Here is a 23,536-nt window from a genome sequence, read left to right on the forward strand (position 1 = left end):
ACCTGAGGAAACTTAACCAGCCTGGATCTTATATATAAAAAGAAAGATCCAGTACATTTAAAAAATACTTATAAATATTACTACCACAGGGGCACCTGGGTGGGTCAGTCAACCGGTTGAGCGTCTGACTCCGGCTCGGGTCATGATCTCGCAGTCCATGAGTTCGAGCCCCGCGTCAGGCCCTGTGCTGACAGCTCGGAGCCTGGAGCCTGCTTCCGGTTCTGTGTCTCCCTCTCTCTCTGTCCCTCCCCCATTCATGCTCTGTCTCTCTCACTTTCAAAAATGAATAAATGTTAAAAAAATTTTTAAAAATAAATATTACTACCACAACTGGGTGCTCTGACCTGTTCTCTTATTTATGCAGAAACAGTGGTAGTTACGATAAATCTAGATGGTTACAGAGGACCATTACCTACCCAAGCCTCATTCCTTCCCCTGCAAAACAAATTGCCATCAAACTGCCACTAAAGTAAGGACTGTCTCAAAGCAGCTATTAAGAATTTTAAATGACCACAGCAAAGTGTTAAAAAATGGCCTTGGTTTTAGGCAAATGGTAAAACTGCTTTTGAATTTTAAGAAAATGACTACTGAGTTATCTAAGTTTCTTTAACTATAGCCATAGCCAAATAAAAAATGGCACTTTAATTTCCCCAAAAGCATTAACAATGGTATCTTAGAACAAGTACAGTAGTATTTCTGCCTATGTGTATGTTATTTAGGAAACAGAATGGTGCAGAAAAGAGCTAATATAGCAGGCTTGGGACTGTTACCTTTAAGGAAAGCCTGTTTGCAAGTTTAGCCCTGGGCAGGATCTGGCAATTGGCATGGTAACGGTTCTTCACACTGATACGAAACTTTCCCTAAATAATATGAGTGGTTCACTGTACCTAGATTGTTTGTACAAACAATATGGTTTATGCCAAACATCTACTTTGCTCTGTCAGTTTGGGATGTAGGTATGGGCTAGGTAGAGGGTGTATATGTGATCCCAATAAAATCCTTGGGCACTGAGTCTCTAATGAGCTTCCCTAGGAGACAACATTTACCCATGTTGTCACAATTTGTGCCTGGAGGAATTAAGTTCATCTGTTGTCACTCCACTAGGAGAAGACTCTTGAAAGTTTGTGCCTAGTTTCCTCTAGATACTGCCCCATGAGCCTTTCCTTTTGCTGATTGTACTTATTATCTTTTCATTGTAAGGTATCTTATAATGAAGGTATTTGTTATAATATAAGGGCTTCATTTCTTGAGTATTGCTGTATGTTGAAGTCTTTGGGTCTTCTTAGCAAATCACCTAACCTGGGAATGGCTTTGGGGACCCCTGAGACAGAAAGGAATAGCTATTTGGCTGCTAGTCAGTTACCCTTCATGTGAATATGAATTTCCTTTCAGGAAAAAATGAACTGACTCTTTGATCATTCTATATATATGTATGTTTACAACTTTATATTTTGTATAGCGTCTCCTTGTACATTTTTGGTGCTCATTAAAAGTGGAATAATATTTACTTTAAATATAATAGAGCTCAGAAATTTTTTTTAAATTTCATAAGTCAAGGACTCTAAAGTTATGGTTCCACAACAGCTGTTACTTGACTGCCTTATTTCAAGTATCATTTTTGAACACAATATTAACTTATATATTTCTCAGAGTGATGCAGTTAAATAGAGTTGCTGTAGGAACCACAACTGATTCTTATCATAGAGTATATGGCACTGAAGTATGGAATTTAAAGACTATATACAGAAACTCAGCATATATATTGCTAAGAAATGTCAAATTTAATGTGAAAATTATTAAGACGTTTCTGTCAACTGTGCATTTCTAAACCTGAACCTTGATATCACATGAATAATTTGACATTTAAAATACCACCTCCTCCGTTTTTAAAGGCAAAATATGTGTAGGAGAGAATCTAACAAGCTGATTGATCATCTTTCTGTGCATTTAAAAATACCAACTTGAGTTAAAATATTGTAATAGAGAAAATACTTAGCAACCTAATTTTCAAATATGTGTATTTCAGTGAATTAATCACTTCATTAAATACATTTTATTTTAATTTTGATGTTACTGATACCTATAATCTATGGCTTCAGAATGGAGACAGTAATCAATATAAAATGTTGCATAAAATAATAACACACTTTTAAAAAATCAGCAAAAATAATTATGATTGAAACATATTTTAAATGATATATCATTCAAATCATTAAAGATTTTTAAATACAAATATAGGATTTGGAAGACCAAAATTTGAGTTTTAATGACTTGAACAATGAAAAAATTTAAATATTAGTTATTCTCCAATTTGGCTTTTATTTACTAACCAGAGAGATAATAAACTTGTAATGTGTTTGTCATGTGGATAGGGATACATTCCAGTTTGGCTTTGAGTGTTGAAACAGATGGTTTTACTGGGAATGGTGCATATGAATATGACTTTATGTTCACACAGTGTAAATCCTAGAGATCTGTTAGTACCAATATTCTGCTTCATGATTTCTACTTTAAGAGCAAAGGGTTGAAAAAGGAAGAAAATAACTTTATTTCCAATATGGGACACGATAATCTGGCACCTTTAGTTAAAAACAATAGTATACCAAGCTTTGCACCATGGCAGTATCATAGCCAATGAGGTTTATCCGAGGCGCGATTATTGCTAATTGAAAAACAATAGTATACCAAACATCCTATCATATTTCTAAATAAGTGAAGAAAGATATCAGATATTGTGATAAGATAAAATTTTATGTTGCCATTCTTCTAATAAGGTGACTAGGATTTAAACAGTTATGATTATAGAATATACACAGATTTAAATATTAATATTGGAACCTGACTATTAAAGTTTGATATGAAATAAAAACATATTCATAAACAGGTAAACTTTTTTTTTCCACATTGTGGAATGATTGGCTAATGAAGGCCTATTCATACAGATGAAGACAGACTCATTTTAAACAAAGCAATTTTTCTAAATAAGGGAAATTTAGTCATGACAGCATCCTTGTCAGAGAGTTTTACTTCTTTTATAAAGTATAAGTAAAAGCAATGTAGGAGCTTTGTAATGACCTATAATTAAATTAGAATTTCTAATAGCTATTAGTAGAATTTCTGCATCCTTGGTCTTTGCTGAACCCTTTGATAAAACCCTGAACTGTTTTATCTCCATACATACACCTGTGATAAAGTTTAGTTTATGAATTAGGCACAGTAAGAGATTAAAAACAATGAACAATTACAACAATATGCTGCAGTAGTAAAAGTTATGTGGGTGTGGTTTCTTTCTCTCTGTCCCCCTCTCAAACTATCTTACAGTACAGTACTCACCATTCTTGTGATGATGTGAGATGATACAATGCCTATGTGATGACATGAAGTGAGGTGAATGACACAGGTGTTGTGCTGTAGTGGCCGGCTATTACTGACCTTCTGATGATGCCTCAGAAGGAGGATCGCCTGCTTTGGACTGCAGTTGACTGTAGGTCACTAAAACCGTAGACAAGGGTGGACTACTCTATGCTTCTTTCATTCAGTGATTTTAAAGTATTTCAGTTCCCTCAACATTCTTCATATGACCTTTGGGTCATATTCTTTCTTGAGATTTTACATAATCACCTTTCAAATTCTTAAAAAATTAATACCTGTCTTGCACACTACTTTTTCTTGATGTTTTGTTTATCTCAAAAGTTCTTTTACCGTGCCTTTGATATTCTGCTGGATGAAAACAGTTACAAGGATGAGAAACCTGAGGCCTAGATACCTACAAATGTAACAAGGACAGCAGTGATACCTAATTTAAGTATTCCTTTCTGCCTTTCTGTATTACCTTGGTGTAAATCTTTCAACACCTAGCTTAGTTATCTTTAAGAAGTATTTAATTTTTATTTTTGACATAGCTGAAGTATAAGTTCTTTAGTTAGTCCCCTAGTTTGTGAATACTGCCATAACATAAAACTTTCATAAAGTGAAGGGAAATATAACTGAAAATCTTGTGATCCCTGTAGACTACGTATACACTATAAGATATGGAACAATACCGTGTTGAGATGTGGATTCTAGGGGGCTGGATAGACTCATTCTGTTGGTGTCTTGTCCTCACAGTCCAGCTGTGTGGCATCCATGATTTAAATTTGAATATTGGTAAAAAAGATAAATTACTACTTTAGGGACATTCAGGTGATATAGGTGATATAAATTTTAAGTTCATGGAGCTGAGGGTCAGCTTTTACACTAAATGTAAAGTGTGAATCTGGCTGAGGTATAAAGAAATAGAGACTTTTCCTCTATGTCCTTCCAGATTCTCTAGGTTGATTAGGCAATTCTCTGCCTTAGACTAAGGTTACAAAATAGAAAAAAGTCAACTACATCACATCTCAGGGTACTGTTATGTCAAGATTGATGCTCTGTTTCCTGGTCATATTCTAAATGGGGCTATGTGATCTAAAGAAAAAAGAAAGATAAACAATGGGGTGTACCACATGTAGGAATAGGAAAAAGGGAAAAATGGGAAAATATCCCTTCCTATAAACTCTATCATAAATGTATAGAAGGTCTTTTTGGAATTTTTTAAAGCCTATTCTTTCTAAGATGGAAAGAATCAGACTCAACTCTATTAAAATTGACTGTAGTATTTTTTTTAAGTTTTTTTGTTTGTTTGCTTGTTTATTTATTTATTTATTTATTTATTTATTTATTTATTTGAGAGAGAAAATCCTAAGCAGGCTCCACGCTGTTAGCACAGAGCCCAATGCAGGGCTTGAACTCAAGAACCGCAAGATCATGACCTGAGCTGAAATCAAGAATTGGATGCTTAACCACTGAGCCACCCAGGCTCCCGACTGTAGTATTTTTTTAAAAGTGTATGCTAGGGGCACCTGGGTGGCTCAGTCGGTTGAGCGTCTGACTTCAGCTCAGGTCACGATCTCGTGGTCCGTGAGTTCGAGCCCCGCGTCGGGCTCTGGGCTGACGGCTCAGAGCCTGGAGCCTGCTTCCGATTCTGTGTCTCCCTCTCTCTCTGCCCCTCCCCCATTCATGCTCTGTCTCTCTCTGTCTCAAAAATAAACAAACATTTAAAAAAAAAAAAAAGTGTATGCTAAGGCAAGAATGAATGGTTTGTTTTGAGATACTTTTGGAAACAAAATTAGGGATTACAAAAGAAGGAAGGTTTATGGAGTAATTACAAAATGTAAAATACTATGATATAGTGAATCTACTCATGCTCAAAAAAAAGTTATTGCCATATTTGCTAAAGATCAATGGCAATTATAATCACAATCAACATGAACAATTATATAAATATCCTTTCTCTGAACTTCCATTTTATAAAGGCTTATCTATTTTGTATTTGCTTCCAATTTTGTGATGTTTGGCATAATTCAAACAAGTCTCTCCTGAAAATACAAGGAGATACAAAAACAGCCCCTAAAACTTCTCTCTAAGGAGATACCCACATGAAATAACTAAGTAAAAATTTACTTACTTAGAGAAATATTGAGAATGAGAGGTATGATCCTATATTTTATGAGTGGTAAAAAAGAAAATTGCTTTATCTTTTTGCTAACTTGTTTGTAAAACTGCCTCATTTTCTTAAGAAACTTCAATGATTTAATGTTTATTTTGTTATCTTAAATGAATGCTAGATACAAAGACAGGAACTATGGATATTTTTGTATTCTTCCCAATTTAGGGTAATTGTTCTGATGACATCAAATGGTTTTCATATACAAATCTTACACTTCATTATAGAAATAACAAGTAATAGAGGAATCATAAAATGTATTACTTACCTTTCCAGAAACAATCTTTTCATAAATCTGAATTGGTTGGTCTGCAAAGAATGGGGGGTATCCAGCTGCCATTTCATAGATTAACACTCCTAATGCCCACCAATCCACTGCCTTATTGTAGCCCTAAGATAAACCAGCAGCAAATATTAGTTATTACTTAATCTACCAGAAGGGAATGAAGTCATAGATGATTTCAAAATGATCTTCAAGCATATGAAATTTGTTAAAGAGCACTTGCTGCGCGGCTATGCAGGAGAGAATAAAAAATGAACAAAATGTATCAGATCACACTTGAATTAAACAGGGAGAATTTACAGATATCGGCTATATTCCAATTATATTGGAATTGGAAATATTATTAAACCTCGTTCCTAAAATCATTAAGAATATTGTAGACAATAAATATCCCCTAATTACTTGGGATAATTTAATTGTTGCTCAACAATAGGAAGGGACTTGCTAAATTACTTTTTCAGGTCCATTCTTGGTCCATAACCTTATAAATCAGGTTTTCTAGAGCATTCATAGAAAGGCCAAAGGTTTTTAGACAAAATAGTAGATACTGGACTTCGTAGTAAACAGCAGAGTTGACTTCAAAATACTCTATATTGTTGACATTAGGAGGCTGATTATACTGGGGCATTCTCTTCCACTTCACAGGATCTTAATGAAAGCTACAAGTTTAATTTGGAGCCTAATAAATGTAAATATTTAAGTTTACTCTAGCTATCCTACTGTCTTCTCATCTCTAAAAGGTGTACAGAGAAGATAACTAATCCTTGAAGTTTTTGTAAGAACTTTATCAAATAAAAGGAAAAAATGTAAATAAAAGTACATTGTAAACCAAAGGTACAATTCTAAAGTTATTTTTGTTTTTTTCCATACTAAACTTGCTAAAATTAAGAACTAGCAGTATTTGTAAGAAAATAAAAGTAAAATATTAACATGTTTATATAAAGTTTGTTATCAACTATGGTCGATGTCAGCTGGCACAAAAGATTATGGAAAAAAATTCAACTTGATCACAGAGAGAAATGAACTGAGTTTTTGCCAGATCTGGTCTGCCCTCAAATTACCTTCACCACTCCCCACACTCCAAAGTTTTGTCAAAATTTTAGCTTTACAAATCATTTAATTTTCAAATTATTAGCTAAAATCTAATGTAGATATTTTTTTTCTGCTTCTGTATGTTTTTTTTAAAGGGAGACTAGCGTATGATGAATAGCACTTTGTTTTGCTAATAGAAATGGGCATCAACTATGCTTTAATTCTTTTAAGTCACTAGTAATGTCATTCATTATGATATTTTTAGTATAGTGGAAGCACGTGATGTTGAGCTGGATCCTTTTACTAAGCTTTGGTTTCTATGTTGAGATTGTGTGCTAATATTTATAAAAAATATGCCAGATACTTTTAATACCCTAAGTATACAGAATTAAAACAAATCAGTAAGAAAAACTAAATTAAAATAGATAAATGGGCAAAGGACATGAACTAATAACTCATACACACAGAAAAAACCCACCAAATGTCTGTAAAGCATTAAAAAAATCTAATAATCAAAGACATGAGACTTAAAATAATGAAATACCATTTATTGCCTATTAAACCAGTAATTATTTTACTTATTTGTTTGTTTATTTAAAAGTTTATTTATTTTGAGAGAGAGAGAGCGAGCAGGGGGAAAAGAGGGAGTAGTGAGAGGGAGAGAGAGAATCCCAAGCAGGCTCCGTACCCTCAGTGCAGAGCCTGATGTGGGGCTCAAACTCATGAACCTTGAGATCATGACCTGAGCCAAAATCAAGAGTCGATGCTTAACTGACTGAGGCACCCAAGTGCCCCATTAGTAATTATTCTGAAACTACAAATGTCTAATGCTGGATACAGTGTGATGAAGTAGTAGGAGTATAAAATGTTACAATCTTTTTGGAAAGCACTTTGGCAGTATTTATTGAGAGACTTAAAAATATTCATACCCTTTGTCCCAGTAATTCTACTTCTGGGAATCTGTCCTGAAAAAATAATTTGAAATGCAGAAAAAGCTTTATGTATAAAATATTTATGTTTATCACAGTTATTTATAATAGCAAAAAAAAGAAAAAGAAAAAGGAAAAAGGAATGACTTGAATATTTAGCAATAGAAGAATGGCAAAATACTTTATGATAACATTTCAAATAAGCCATTAGAATGTTTGCGTGCTTGTTAGCATTCAAGTGAAAAAAGCTGAATACAAACTGTACATTCACTATATCTCAACTACGATAACACGCACAGAAAAATATATTGAAAAAGGCTACCTTGGGGCACCTGGGTGGCTCAGTCGGTTAAGTGTCCAACTCTTGATCTTGGGTCAAGTCATGATCTCACAGCTCATGAGTTCAAGCCCATGTGGGGCTCTGTACTGATGGTGCAGAGCCTACTTTGGATTCTGTCTCTCCTTTCTGCCCCTCCCCTGCTTGTGCTCTTTCTCAAAAAAATAAATAAACTTAAAAAAAATTACTTTAAAAAAAAAGCTACCTCTGGGTAGTGAGATTATAGGTTTTTTTGGTTGTTTCTTTTGATTTTTCTGCATTTTCCAAATTTTGTAAATGAACATCTATTACTTTTATAATATATATGCATTTTTTAAAGTTCTGGTGCTTATTCTGTCATCATTATTAGGTAGGCGTACTTACAAAAGAAATGTGTTAACAGCAATGATATTTAGGTTATAAAAGACTAAAAAGTTATAGATGATTTAAATTATAAAGTTGAGAGGAAAGCTGAATGAGATCATTTCTTTTATTCTTATTATATAGTTATTTATAGTTATTCAGGTTGTAACTATCAAGGCATGTGTGTTATCCCTTTCTCTTTCATTGTTCCTGTTTGTGCTCAGTTATTGTTAATTTTTCCTGTCTAGCTGTTTCCACCTAGGGATGGCAGTGGAACGGAGAACAGAATGGAACCATCCTTTTAGGTATGATTATAGACTTCTCTTACCATATTTTCACTGTTTTGAAAAGTAGAACAATCCTCAACAGACTATCAACAACTGTCTTTCAAAACATGGACTTTTTTTTCTTTTTATTACATCTATATGAGATGATGTATGTTAATTAAACCTATTGTGGTAATCTATCCCACAATCTATGTAAATCAAACCATTACACTGTATGCCTTCAACCTAAACAGTTAGGTCTGGCAGTTACTTCTCAGTAAGACTGGAAGAGAAAAATATGGATCTCGAGATCAGATTTATTCACATTAATTTTTTTTGAAGTATAGTTGACATACAATATCCTATTACTTGCAGGTGTACAACATAGTGATCCAACATTTTATATACATGGTGAAATGATTACTATGACAAATCTAGTTACCATAGGCCACAATACAAAGTTATTACAATATCATTGACTATTTTCCCTATGTTCTACCATACTATTTCTCTTAGATCCAGAGTTAAAATTGAGAGGTTACTGAGTTAGTGGTAGACTGCCAGTAATTATTATTTAGTAATCAAACAGACATAAATTCATAATTTAGATTAAGTAAAAATGTAATACTAGATCAGTAAACTGTTTTTATAAAAGTCCACAGTGATGTATGCCTTATAGTTTTACTCTTACATAATGACATTATAAACGTACCTTGCTAAGGATTATCTCTGGAGCCAAATATTCTGGAGTGCCACATAATGTCCAAGTTCTGCCTTTAACTCTTTTGGCAAACCCAAAGTCTGTGACCTATGAAAGAAAAAAAAAATTGTGAATATTCATTATTTCACAATAAATGTATTTGTTGCACCTCAGTTCAAAGTTAAAAATCAGGGTTAAAATTAAAACCATGAAAAAAAATTAAGTCAGTGTAACTGAGACCAATCCATGCAGGCCACTATTAGTGAATGAAGGTTCACTCTGGAGAGCCTTTTCCTGACTCAAAGAAATAAACACACACAAAATGGTAAAAGTAAATGCTTTTAAAAAAAATGAAGCAATGCTAGAAGTATTTCTTGAGTCCAAGGATGTGCTCTGCCATTAGTTACGTCATTGGCAATACAAAAGTATCAACAGGAGAACCTATTGGTAAGTGTGTAAAAAGGGATGTTCTCGGTCTATTCACAGAAGTGGAAATAAAACACCCCCACCAGTTCCGTATTGGTAGCCAGGGCTCCTTTGGCTGCTGCTGTTAAGGAGCACAGACTCTGGGGACAGCTGGGTTCAAATTCTGACTACCATTTACTGCCTGTGTGATTTGCTGTGCCTTAGTTCTGTTAGCCTCAAAATGAGGGTAATAGCATACTTACGCTTTATAAGGTTATCAGGACAAAAAAAGATGATACATGTAAAACACTGGGAATGATGCCTGGCACTAAATGAGAGCTCACAAATTTAGCTATTCTACGTATTTCTGTACGTAGGAGCCTATGTTCATTCAATTCACAACTGCAGACTATGGGAGGTATAAACCGGTTCTATTCTTGATGGGATTTTTGGTCTCTGCAATAGTGGCAGAACCGTGAGCTCATTTAAGCTATTAGGAAGATTGTTAAGCTCTCCCATATGCCAGACATGATGCTAGAAATAACTGTCTCACTCAAAGAAAAAACATCCAATATTGGTAGTTGAGGTTAAATACATACAACTTTTACGTAGTAATACATTATATATAATGTGTTCAAGTCATACCTGGATATAACCTTGGTGGTCAATTAAGAGATTTTCAGGTTTTAGATCTCTGTAGATGAGGTCTAGTGAATGGAGGTACTCGAATGTTAGCACTATCTGAGCTGCATAGAACCGTGCATGGGGTTCACTGCAAAGAAAAAGAAAACACTGATTTTCTGTAAAATGGGTTAACGCATGGTAATTAGATTATGGAAAAAATTAATATAGGGTAGAAATATTTTGGAAGCAAATTTTTTTTTCTTTTAAACATTTAAGAATCTTGTTAGTTTCTGAATATCTACTAAACCTCTGAACTATCTTCAGATAATACTACTTTAATATGCTTTATGGGGCAGCATACATTGAAGAAAAATATAACTCTAAAACAGTCATTTTAAATTCTTAGCGGCCATATTAGAGGCTATTGATACCTTTATAATTATGTCTCACTTTGAGAATGATTGAAAAGCAAACATGTCAATGCATGGTCTATCAGGCCATTGTTACTGTTGATAAGCTCCATGTATCTGTCTCATAAATTTCAAGTGCTTAAAGAATTTCACTACACAGAAGTTGTTTAACTGCATTAATCTGAAGACTGATGCCATTTGACCCAGACTATTCCTATTACAAAAACAATATATTCTCATTATTAAAAAAGCATAAAAAATATAGATGGAGGATAAAGAGCTCCCGTAATCCTATCCAGAAAGCATAGATACAATCATGGTGTCTGAATTTCCAAATCTTCTACTATGCATGTTTATACAGATATATAAACACAGGGGTAATCTGTATGTTTGTGTAAACACGTACAGTTCTTGTATGCACAGATTAGATCAATTGACAGATCAGTGTCATGTTTATGCCACATTCAGAGCATTACTCCAAAGGATGTACTGATTTTCTAATTTGAGTTTCTATTTCATCTTGTAGTGTATACAATGAATTCTGCTAACTGGCCTGATACACTGCAATGACTTTCAGATTTATGTCCTCAATGAATAACATGAACTATGAATAGAACTTCCCTCAAGATGGCTGGCATGAATTTGATCTCATAGCACCAGAAATAGAAATTCCAAAAAAGATTATATATGCTGCTCCTTTTGCTTGTCACTCTATTTCCTAGGTTCTAGCCTAATACATATCAGGTGCTCAGTAAATATTTGTTGAATAAATGAATATGTAAAGAAATAAACTTTGGGGGAGAATATTTTATAATACCATTACAGTTTCAGCCCCATCTCAACACCATAAATTCTGTACCATAGATTGTATGACAAGAAACAGGGGAACATTTTAAGGGGAGACTGGAAGAATCATCCTGGTCATTGAAATATCCCTAACTTTGGAAACATTTGACCTGGAAGGCCCCTCCAATTTTCTCCATGCATCTATAAATACAAGATGCACTTAGCATCTTATAAATAGATATAAATTTATCATCACAAATATAAGATGTACTAAGCATTTTATATTTACTTCCACACACTGATATTTGATTGGAGGAACACAAACATTACATAGATCTGTGATCCAATTGTTGAAAGATGAAAGCAAAATATTCTATTGGAAGACTTCATGCTGAAGCAGCTTTAAGTCTAGACAGTTGCTATTTAAGTAGAGAATCATAATGACTGCCCTGATTCTGATTAAAGCCATGCTCAATAATAACTCAATATTCTTCTTGTCTTAAAGTTCCTAGGATAGGAGTTAACAACTTGTCAAGTGTACGTGTAGTATGAGTGAAAAGTTAGAAAAGACAGTGTGTCTCAATAGTGAATTATTGCAATCAACTCGCTTTCCTCCTAGTACCAAGTCAAGTATTAAAGAAATAGGAGTGTGGGTAGTTGCAAAGGAAAGAAGTTAGTAATGATAGAGAATGGACAAAATATTTTTTGAAGATAGGTTTAGGTGTAATGCTTCAGTGTAAAACTTTGAATTATCAAGGGCAATCTGAGGATGCTGGGCCTGCATGGACAAGGGTAGTAGAAGAGAGGACAACAGGAGGTAAAAGGAAATCATTCAAGATAAACAGAAGTTGCTTTGCATCAGCACAGTGCCTGACACGTTTTAGGTGCCTTACCATATCAGCTCAATAAGTGAATTTTGGCTTAGGCTTCAGGTAACTAAAATAACTCTAATGTTGGCCCATAACTGAATACGATCTTGTGATAATCTGAGTCTATCATCATCTCTTTCTGAATCGGATTATCATCATCAGCCAGTTTGCACTCCTGTACATGCTTTCATCATACCAGCTCATAATGTGCTAAATGAAGCTGGACGTGCATTCTTTCAGTGATTACTAATGAACAGTAGTAGCTTACAAATTATTACACAGAGGTAAAGTTAACAGAATTTATAACCTGTTTTAAAAAAATTTTTTAACGTTTATTTATTTTTGAGACAGAGAGAGAGCATGAATGGGGGAGGGGCAGAGAGAGAGGGAGACACAGAATCCGAAGCAGGCTCCAGGCTCTGAGCCATCAGCCCAGAGCCCGACGTGGGGCTCGAACTCACGGACCACGAGATCGTGACCTGAGTTGAAGTCGGACGCTTAACCGACTGAGCCACCCAGGAGCCCCAATATAACCTGTTTTAAAAACTGTGTGGCCTTGTTAGCAATAACCTAATAAGGTACAAACTCTTTTTTTTTTAAATGTTTATTATTTATTTTTGAGAGAGAGAGATAGAGAGAGAGAAGCAGGGGAGGGGCAGGGAGAGAGGGAGACACAGAATCTGAAGCAGGCTTCAGGTTCCAAGCTGTCAGCACAGAGCCCAACACTGGGCTTGAACTCACCAACCACGAGATCATGACCTGAGCCGAAGCTAGACGCTTAACCAACTGCCACCCAGGCGCCCCAAGGTACAAACTCTTTTAAAATTACGTATATATTTTTAAAATTCAACAAAAACTTTAAGGAGAATTAAATTTGTGCAAAATGAACTTCTTAATCACATCACTATGATGCCATTATTATCTTTTCCATTTATTCCTTTCTTCATCTTTACACAAACCTCTTCCCCAGAGTTGTAGTATTAAAATTTGTTCAATAAGTACTAGTATGTTTAAATTCAATTTTTGCATCTTCTGAAAATCCTCCAAATAATGGATCTTCACAATATCTACCAATGGTAGAATATTTACATTGCTATCATGGTGCTTTTATTTGATTTTTAAAACTCAGTAGGGTGTGGCCTCTTATGAATGTTTCCATGTAATTTTTCATATAGCTAACATATTACTACATGAAATGAAATAAATTTTTAGCATTGACAATAACTTAAAAAAGATTTGAGGAGGATAAACTATTAGTTACCTGAACCTTCCAATTCTTCTTAGATGTGAAAACATTTCACCCCCAGGGACATATTCCATAACCATGTATAAATTAGAATTATCCTATGAACAAATAAAAAGGATAAGTAAATCAAAATTATGAAACGAGATTATTTCAAGGAAATATTTAAAGATGATACCATGTTCAATTAGAAAAAGACAAATTAAAAAACCCAAGAGATTACTAACATTGGGGAAGAGAGAATAAATGGAAGATGCTCTAATTTTTCTTCAGTGGGGAATTCATTCCCCACCCCCAGCCCAAGTATTCTTGCCACAAATTAGTCTGGGATATTTGCTGTTCCTGTTCTTGCAGGGAACCCTAACTTTTGAACAATTAAACACTGCAGCCGTGACTTAACACTATAGTGGATGCAAAGGAATAACAGTTAAAACAACAATTTGAAAAAGTAAGAATGTTTACATTTTATGTACTAAATTACGTCAGAGAGATGAATGATTTTTAATATCATCCTAAACATACAGGTGTTCATCTGATTTAAAGAATAAAGGAGGAAAAGGGAAAAGGTTAAAATGTTTCATATGAATTAAGACTACGAGATGCCAAGTGTCATTCTAAAGAGTTGAAAAGCTATCAACTTAAAGAATAAATCTTGTTCAACTTTATGAGAACATTGAGGGAGGGCCAAAGACTGTTCTGCCTTACATAAACGGAAAGACTAGAACACAAATTACTAAGGAAAAGAGGATGGTAAGACTGTGTCAGAAAAGGTTCAACAGAAAAGGAAGTTAGGTGGGCGTATTCATTTGCAAGATTGTAAGAACTGCTTAATAAGATATTACTATGGATTTTGATAAATGGAAATATTTGAATTTATAATAGCATCTCATGAAAAATTACACATTACCTTTAAAATTTTCCCTAGGGAAAGCCAAAACCTTTTCAAATATTAACATAAGTTTATAAACATAAAATCTAAATATATTACTTTTTTATTTATTCATATTCTCCACGTTTGTCATATGGCTTAGAATCCTATCACAGTTTCATATTTTAAAAAATATGTGAGGGTAAAATTATTTTATTTGAATATTGTAAAATCTACCTTAAAAGAATACTCCAGTCGAACAAGAAAAGGAAAATTCACCGCCTGTAATATTCTTTTCTCATTCAAAGTATGCTCTATTTGCTTCAGTTTAACAACCTGTAATTGAGAGATAAATATATTTAATGTACTTGAACAGAATTTAAAATTTACTATAATTTTAAAAGAATAAAACATAAATAAAATGCTTACCATATAATGAGCTTGGATAAGCAAAATCACTAAGTTGGATAAGGGTATGATAATAACCAATAACTAGGTTTTTATCAGATTCAAATGAAACACCTAGCAGAGGATTTAAAATTTGGTCTTAAGAAGGGCAACTATGATTTTCAGTCAAGAAGCAAGAGCTAAGAAGTAGTACATTACTTAAAAGAAATAATACATAACTTAAAAGAAATTAGTATGTGAAAATACTCAGCTCCTAATTAGTTACAGTCACAAATCACTGCAATAGGTAGGTATTGATTTTAAATCTTCAGAAGATCAGCAAGGAAATTAAGAATTGAAGAAAAGCCAATAATTGAAAAACACTTTCAATTCAAACTGGGTAAAAATGAACAATCTGTTCATTTCCTAATACCTGAATAAATAGAAGATTAAATTCTAAAAAATCAATTTGTGCAGCCACAGGAGAGGACACACAAAATATGGGCAAAAGACCAACTATATCTTTATAGCAAATAGGTTATTTAGGATTAATCAAGCTTCTGGATTGTCTACTCAATCAAATACATAGCAGCAGGGGAAAGTGACTTATTTTGACTTCACAAAGACTGTGCTTCTATCCCACATGTGATTCTATTTTTAATTTAAGAAAAGGTGACCTTAGGGAGATATAAATACTTGTCTGGTGTATGTATAAGTCATGAGCAGCTGGCAGTCTTTCTTGCTAGAAGCTTACCATCAGTGTGGGGCAGTCACCGAATTCAAGAAGTTGAACATAGGCAAACTAAGTTACCATCCAGTTATTAGTATATACAACTATAGTATAAAAATAGTAGTGAGCAAAGAATACTTGACTGAGAGTCAAAAGATCTGTATTCTAATCTAGGCCTTCTCATCCAGCAGTTTTGTGGCTTTTGGAGATGTTATTTCAACTCTTAGGATCTCAGGTTTGTTTTTGTTTTGTTTGTTTTTGATGTAGTATGAAGTGGTTGGACCATTGCTGTCTAAATTCTAACTAGTTACAGAACTAATTAGTCCATACTTATCATAACAAATTATGTAACATTAGCTCGAGAATTACTATTGCTTTGTATTTACTTTTAAAAAAATAGGCTTTTTAAAAAAAAAATTTTTTTTAACGTTTATTTATTTTTGAGAGAGAGAGAGAGAGACAGAGCATGAACGGGGGAGGGGCAGAGATAGAGGGAGACACAGAATCTGAAGGAGGCTCCAGACTCCGAGCTGTCAGTGCAGAGCCTGATGCGGGGCTCGGAACCCACGAACTGTGAGATCATGACCTGAGCCGAAGTCGGACGCTTAACCGACTGAGCCACCCAGGCGCCCCGAGGTTTTTTTTTTTTTAAAGCAGTTTCAGGTTCACGGTAGAATTGGGCAGAAGATACAGAGATTTTCCATATTCCTCCTATCCCCACACACGCATAGCTTCCCCCACTAGCAACATCTTCCCAACCCCACCCCCTTCACACAGGTGTGTGGTATATTTGTTACAAGTGATGAACCTACATTGACACATTTTTTTTTTTTTTTTTTACACTGGCATCTTTATCACCCAGTGTCCATAGTTTACACTAGGGTTTACTTGTACTGCCCTAAAATTTCTGTGTTCCACTTATTCATCCCCTTTCTCCCTACTAATCCCAGGCAATCACTGATCTTTTTACTGTCTCCATAGTTTTGTCTTTTCCAAAATGTCATATAGTTGGAATCATACAGTATACAGCCTTTTCAGATTGGCTTCTTCACTTAATAATATGCATTTAAAGTTCTTCATGTCTTTTCATGGCTTGATAGCTCATTTCTTTTGAGCGTTGAATAGCAGAAGGTACATCCATTGTCTAGATGTACCACCTTGTTTACTTTTGTATATTATGATCTAGCAGATTTTTAGTTAGGTATTGACAATGCACTTCCTTTGAAATAAGCAATAAAAATTGCAGTAGAGAGGCTTTCTGCATTATAGCCCTAAGCCAACCATGTGTATGTAGGGCATAACAATTAAAAATAGAAATGAATCCATGATATATGAAGTGGCAAAGCATAAGTGCTTAGTTAATTTTTAAGTTAATTTAAAAATTAACTAATTAAAATCTAATTTACTTTTAAGTGTGTGTATTACTACATATGAAGCCTAATAATGCAATCAAGACAAAGACAAGAAAATGTCTGCCTTAATGCTGCATAAAATCTATTTGCAAGTATGGTGTATGAATATGTGAATATTAATAGGTGAATAATTGCCAAATGAGAGTTATGGGTTGTAAGTATTTAGACAAGAAAATGTTTATGTTAGGCCTAGTACATCATCTTTTTAAGTTCCAGACTATTCATCTATAAAACACGGATAATAATACCTACTTTAAAAGTGGCTCTGTGAATGCATGTGAAGTGATTAACATGGTGCCTGGCACAAAGTGAAAGCTCAAAAGATGCCAATTGTTATTATAGCCTATTAAAAAGGGTAGGAGTTCAGCAGGGCCTTATAGATGAATAGATGACAAAGGTTAGGAAAAGACAGAGGAAACAGCACGGGGTTAATATCCAGAACCATTACCCGAAGGGGTAAATACACAAAGGTAAGTGTGAGTGCTAGTTTCATTTGACAATAGCTTAGGACAATGCTTCTCAAGATTTGGTAGTGAAATATCACTAAATGGCAGAGAAAAGTTAATAAGTAACCCTGGGGGTTTAGTCCATGTTCTACTTTCAAAATACATATAAAATTTATATTTACTTCTTAATATTTGTTGGCTTAAATATGTATATTTAAAAGCATTTATAAATGATTACTTATCAGCTGATTTATTTTTTTCACCAAACACTTGAGGAGTTATTAATAAGGAAGATGGGGTATCTGTCATCACATGCTCCCCTATCCCACCCAGCATGGCACTGTATACTTCTGAGGGTCAAGTTTCAATGAGAGAAGTAGCGAATAGACGACATATAGGGGAAGAGTGTGAAATAAGACTATGGTAGAATATGGAAGAAAGTTATGAAGGGCTGGAAGTAGACTGCAGGGTTCTGTTTTTATTTAATAAATATTAGGAAGATTTTTGATTGAGTAAATAAAATTATATGATACGGTGGGGCACCTGGGTGGCTCAGTCGGTTAGGCATCCAACTTCAGCTCAAGTCATGATCTCACGGTTCGTGGGTTCGAGCCCCACATCAGGCTCTGAGCCCTGACAGCTCGGAGCCTGGAGCCTGCCTTGGATTCTGTGTCTCCCTCTCTCTTTGCCCCTCCCCTGGCTCGCACTCTGTCTCTCTCTCCCTCAAAATAAATAAACATTAACATTTTTTTAAAAAGTTATATGATATGGTAGGAAAACTTTTCTGGCAGTGAGGAAGGTGAATTAATAGAAGGTGAAAAGCCTGGGGTTGAGGAAATTAAGATGTTATTGTGAAAGCCCAGGTAATGTTAATGAGGGACCAAACTAGGTAGTGGTACTTTAGGGATAACAAATACATTTTAAAGGAAAAATAAATAAGGAGTATAGGCACAAAGATCAGACAACCCTAATCAAATTCTTGGTTTATCTTACTAGCCTGTTTGATTTTGGAAAACTTACTTAAATAGAAGGGTCACTGGCTTAAAAGGGAGATTAATATCACACAAGCTGTGGAGATTCATTGATACAGTAAATATAAAGTACCTAGCAATGCTTGACACAATGTATAGAATGAAGAAATATGATTTTCCTTAATTCCTGCACTGATTTCCTTCCCCTCAACCCTTAAGATAGGAACAGCCAAAACTGAAAGGTTTGTGACATCATTAACAGAAAAAGTGACTATAGAGTATTATTTTATTACTCATCTTTGTCAAATTCAAATAAATAAACTTGGAAACATTCAGAGTATAAAATCTTTGTCTTAATTATGAATAAATCTAGAACACTGCCATAGCAGAAATAACTTAGAGTGGCAGCTATTCTTCTGCTATGATTTACCCATGAGGTAACTTTCTCAGTAATTTACTTAACAAGTCACCATCTTGCCAAAAAAAAAAAAAAGTTATTAAGAACTTATTCCCTAAATACTTTAAACATAAAAATGGCACATTATGTAATCCTTGTCATACATTATGACTAAAGCATATTCTATTAATTCCTTAAGAAAGATAACAAAATATTAGGGGCTATCCAGACACTAACATTTTAACGACAGGTTTAATAAAAAATATTTGATTCAAATAAAAAATTTGAAGCATTTTGTTGTTATGCTGCCAACATGAGTGTACAAATCACCTGCTCTGAGGCCCAATGACCTCATCTAGAAAACAGAACATGAACTAGCTGGTTTCTAAGAGCTCCATGCTCAGATTGTACAAATTAGGGGTGGAGAGTTCAAGGATGAGTCGAAGCTTGGATAAGAGTTCAGAGGGAGGGTGCAGAACATGAAAATAAGAAGAGGGGATAGTCCAGAGATCGAGTGTAACAATCTTTAAAGAGTAGACAGAAGGATAAAATAATAGGAAAAGGCACATTAAAGAAGAGCCCAAAAAGGCAGGAGCATAATTTAAAGAACAAGGGGTTACAGAAGGCAAGGGACAAGGGTTCTAAAACAAGTCCTGTGCTGGGAAAACTGGACAGCGACATGCAGAAAAATGAACCTGGACTACTTTCTTACATGATACACAAAAATAAAACTCAAAATGGATGAAAGACCTAAATGTAAGAAAGGAAGCCATCAAAATCCTCGTGGAGAAAGCAGGCAAAAACCCCTTTGACCGTGGCAGCAACTTCTTATTCAACATGTCTCTGGTGGCAAGGGAAACAAAAGCAAAAATCAACTATTGGGACCTCATTAAAATAAAAAGATCCTGCACGGCGAAGGAAACAATCAGCAAAACTAAAAGGCAACTGACAGAATCAGAGAAGATATTTGCAAATGACATATCAGATAAAGGGTTAGTATCCAAAATCTATAAAGAACTTGTCAAACTCAACACCCAAAAAACAAATAATCCAGTGAAGAAATGGGCAAAAGATGTGAATAGACACTTCTCCAAAGAAGACATCTAGATGGCCAACCGACACATGAAAAAATGCTCAACATCAGTCATCATCAGGAAATACAAATCAAAACCACAATGAGATACTACCTCACACCTGTCAGAATGGCTAACATGAACAACTGAGGCAACAACAGAAGTTGGCAATGGTGTGGAGAAAGAGGATCTATTTTGCACTGCTGGTTGGAATGCAAACTGGTGCAGCCACTCTGGAAAACAGTATGGAGGTTCGTCAAAAAATTAAAAATAGAACTACCCTACAGCCTAGCAATTGCACTACTAGGTATTTATACAAAGGATACAGGTGTGCTGTTTCATCGGAACACATGCACCCTGATGTTTATAGCAGCACTATCAATAACAGCCAAAGTATGGAAAGAGCCCAAATGTCCATTGGTGGATCGATAGATGAATGGATAAAGATGATGTGGCATGTGTGTGTTTGTGTGTGTGTGTATAATGGAGTATTACTCGGCAATCAAAAAGAATGAAATCTTGCCATTTGCAACTATGTGGATGGAACTAGAGGGTATTATGCTAAGTGAAATTAGTCAGTGAAAGACAAATTTTATATGACTTCACTCATATGAGGACTTTAAGACACAGAACAGATGAACATAAGGGAAGGGAAGCAAAAATAATATAAAAACAGGGAGGGGGACAAAAACAAAAGAGACTCTTAAATATGGAGAACAATCAGAGGGTTGCTAGAGAGGTTGCGGGAGGGGGGATGGGCTAAATGGGTAAGGGGCATTAAGGAATCTACTCCTGAAATCATTGTTGCACTATATATGAACTAACTTGGATGTAAATTAAAAAACAAACAAACAAACAAAACACGTCATATAAGATGAGCAAAAAGAGCCCCCTGGTCTTGTTGATTAGGCCACTGGATTGGTGACCCTCAGTAAAGCCGTTTCAGTGGAGTAGCAAAAGGTAGGAGATAAAACAAGGAAACAGCTAAATTGTTGTAAGTTAAAGAATTAATAGGAAGTGATTAAACTATTTTTTCAGGAAGCATGGTTACCAAAGTTACATGATACAGGGCAGTAGACAAAGATGTACAATTAAATGTATTTGTAAACATGTACATGTGTATTTAATTTTAGAAAGACTTAAGTCATTACTCCTTTTCATGTTAGAGGCTAGATTTGTTTTTTTGTTTTAAATCAGAGTTTGGACTGGAACTTCAGACCAGTCTAATGCTGTGCTGTCCAACATGGTAGCCGCGAGAAATTTAACACTTGAAATGTGGCTTATCTGAATGGAGATGTACTGTAAGTATAAAATATACATCAGCTTTTGAAGACTTGGTATGAAGAGAGTAAAATATTTCAATGTTTATATTAATTACATGTACAATAATAATATTTTGGATACACTGAGTTAAATAAAATCTATTAAAATCAATTTCAACTACTTCTTTTTACTTTTTAAATGTGGCTACTAAAAAATAAAATCCTTTATGTGGCTCACATTATATTTTTATTAGACAGCATCAGTCTAGCCACTACCTAGAACCCTGACTACTAGCTCAGTACTATTTCCTCCACATTTTCCTACATCCCAGTAAGCCAAAGTGTTATTCTTGGGAACATAATATCTATAAGATAATCTATTAAGATTTGCCATTCATCTTTTATGTTCCCTTCATCCTAAGTGATTATCAGGAAAATAAAAGCTTAATATTTAAAGCATAACTATCTTCAGACCTCCTGATTCATTAGACACATCAATATGTGATAAATACTTAAAAATTGATTTTTCAAAATGATTTAATTGACATCTAACATATTAGTTTCAGGTGTACAACATAATCATTTGATTTATTTTTTTAATGCTTATTTATTTTTGACAGAGAGAGAGAGAGAGACAGAGTACAAGAGGGGGAGGGGCAGAGAGAGAGGGAGACACAGAATCTGAGGCAGGGTCTAGGCTCTGAGCTGTCAGCACAGAGCCTGATGCGGGGCTCGAACTCACAGACCGCAAGATCATGACCTGAGCCAAAGTCGGATGCTCAACTGACTGAGCCACCCAGGTGCCCCAATCATTTGATATTTTTTATAGTATTAGGATTCCAACTTTTTCTCTGCTTTAACTGACATTTTAAATTAAACAAACTCAATCATACTAAAGTGCTTCTACTGTTGATTAAAATAAGTCATAAAATAAAATCACTAAATTTCTGTTTCCTCACTCTAAAGGTCAAGCACACCTGATCCCTGCATTTTCCACAAGGCGAAAGGTAGTAGAGATACCTGTTCTTTACATGTTGAATTCAAGATTTTGTTAGTAAACATACACATACCTATTATATATGTAATTATTGAAATAATAATGTATCCCCATATACTTAACTATTAACTATGTATCTTACAGACAAGAAATAATAATGAAAATTAACTGCAACAATAAAATTATCTGAAGATATCAATGGAAAGTCGGTATATTGCATCTGTTTAATAATCTAGCTGATAAAACTGAAGTTTACCTGTCAGGTAAATAATAACAAATGCACTAACCTTCTGCTTATCTAAGATCTTCATGGCATAATACTGTTCAGTGACTTTATGTTTCACCAACATGACTCTTCCAAATGAACCTGTTCCAAGGGTTTTTTTCCTTTCAAAATCCTCCAGCCCGGCATTATTCTACAAATACATGAAAAATAAAAGAAACTTTAAAATTAGAAATTCTCATAAGACTATGGTGACTATCACAGATTTAGTTATATATAATCAGAAGAGATAATTTAATTTAAAACTATCCATTTAAAAACAATACAAAGAGACTACTGAGATCCCAGGTTATTGGTTCTATTTTTCCCTTTGAATAAAAAAAGAATCTTAATATTTGAAAAGAGATTATATTGTAAAACAAAGCATTACATAATATCAGGGAGGAAATAAGAGCCTAAGCTGAAATCAGTACTACGGATGATAATGAATTCCAATATGAATTCCTAGTATTAGACTCTTAGTATTAGTTCCGTATTTTAATAATTACAAACTGACCAGAAGTATACTGACAAAGGCAATCGTAGATGCCAAACGGTCTCAGTGTACTCACAAATAATTCTAATGAACAGATAAACTGAGGGATCAGAGTCCTTTCTCTGGAGTTACCTCTGAAGAAAGCACTACTTTACTTCATTTATACCTTTGTACAAGCTTATAGGACTAGATAATAATAGCATGAAAGATCCTAATGGCTCTCTCTCTCTCTGATGTTATAATAACCCAGTATTACCTAAAATATAATAATAAGGAAAGAAGAGTTCCTTATTCCCACAAGATAACCAAAAGTCAGAGTCCCAGAACAATAATCAGTCTCTTTTTCTCCTTCAATAGATGCTTTGTTATGAGCAAACATCTTTGTTTGGCTTTGACTATAGCATAGAAGAAAAGAATTGGAGGCATCAATCTATTGAATTTGTTGCTGCCACAACAAAATGAAAATTACTAGGAAGAAATTATGT

General features: G+C 34.4%; 1 protein-coding gene and 1 pseudogene across 8 annotated transcripts in view; one reads left to right on the forward strand and one right to left on the reverse strand.

Moving 5' to 3' along the window:
* PRKACB (protein kinase cAMP-activated catalytic subunit beta) overlaps positions 1–23,536 on the reverse strand; it is a 131,575-nt gene that overhangs the window by 12,349 nt on the left and 95,690 nt on the right. For all 8 annotated transcript variants that reach the window (XM_060621731.2, XM_060621728.2, XM_060621729.3 and 5 more), the window contains 6 exons: positions 22,581–22,709; positions 14,856–14,954; positions 13,769–13,851; positions 10,464–10,590; positions 9,426–9,521; positions 5,793–5,915 (listed from right to left, as the gene is read on the reverse strand). In XM_060621731.2, coding sequence (XP_060477714.1) covers positions 5,793–5,915; positions 9,426–9,521; positions 10,464–10,590; positions 13,769–13,851; positions 14,856–14,954; positions 22,581–22,709 — 657 coding nt within the window. The remainder of the gene's footprint in view (positions 1–5,792; positions 5,916–9,425; positions 9,522–10,463; positions 10,591–13,768; positions 13,852–14,855; positions 14,955–22,580; positions 22,710–23,536) is intronic.
* Positions 2,606–2,754, forward strand: LOC132673925 (U4 spliceosomal RNA; annotated as a pseudogene).

Source organism: Panthera onca, chromosome C1, assembly GCF_046562875.1.
Source record: "Panthera onca isolate mPanOnc1 chromosome C1, mPanOnc1 haplotype 2, whole genome shotgun sequence".
Taxonomy (NCBI): Eukaryota; Metazoa; Chordata; class Mammalia; order Carnivora; family Felidae; genus Panthera; species Panthera onca.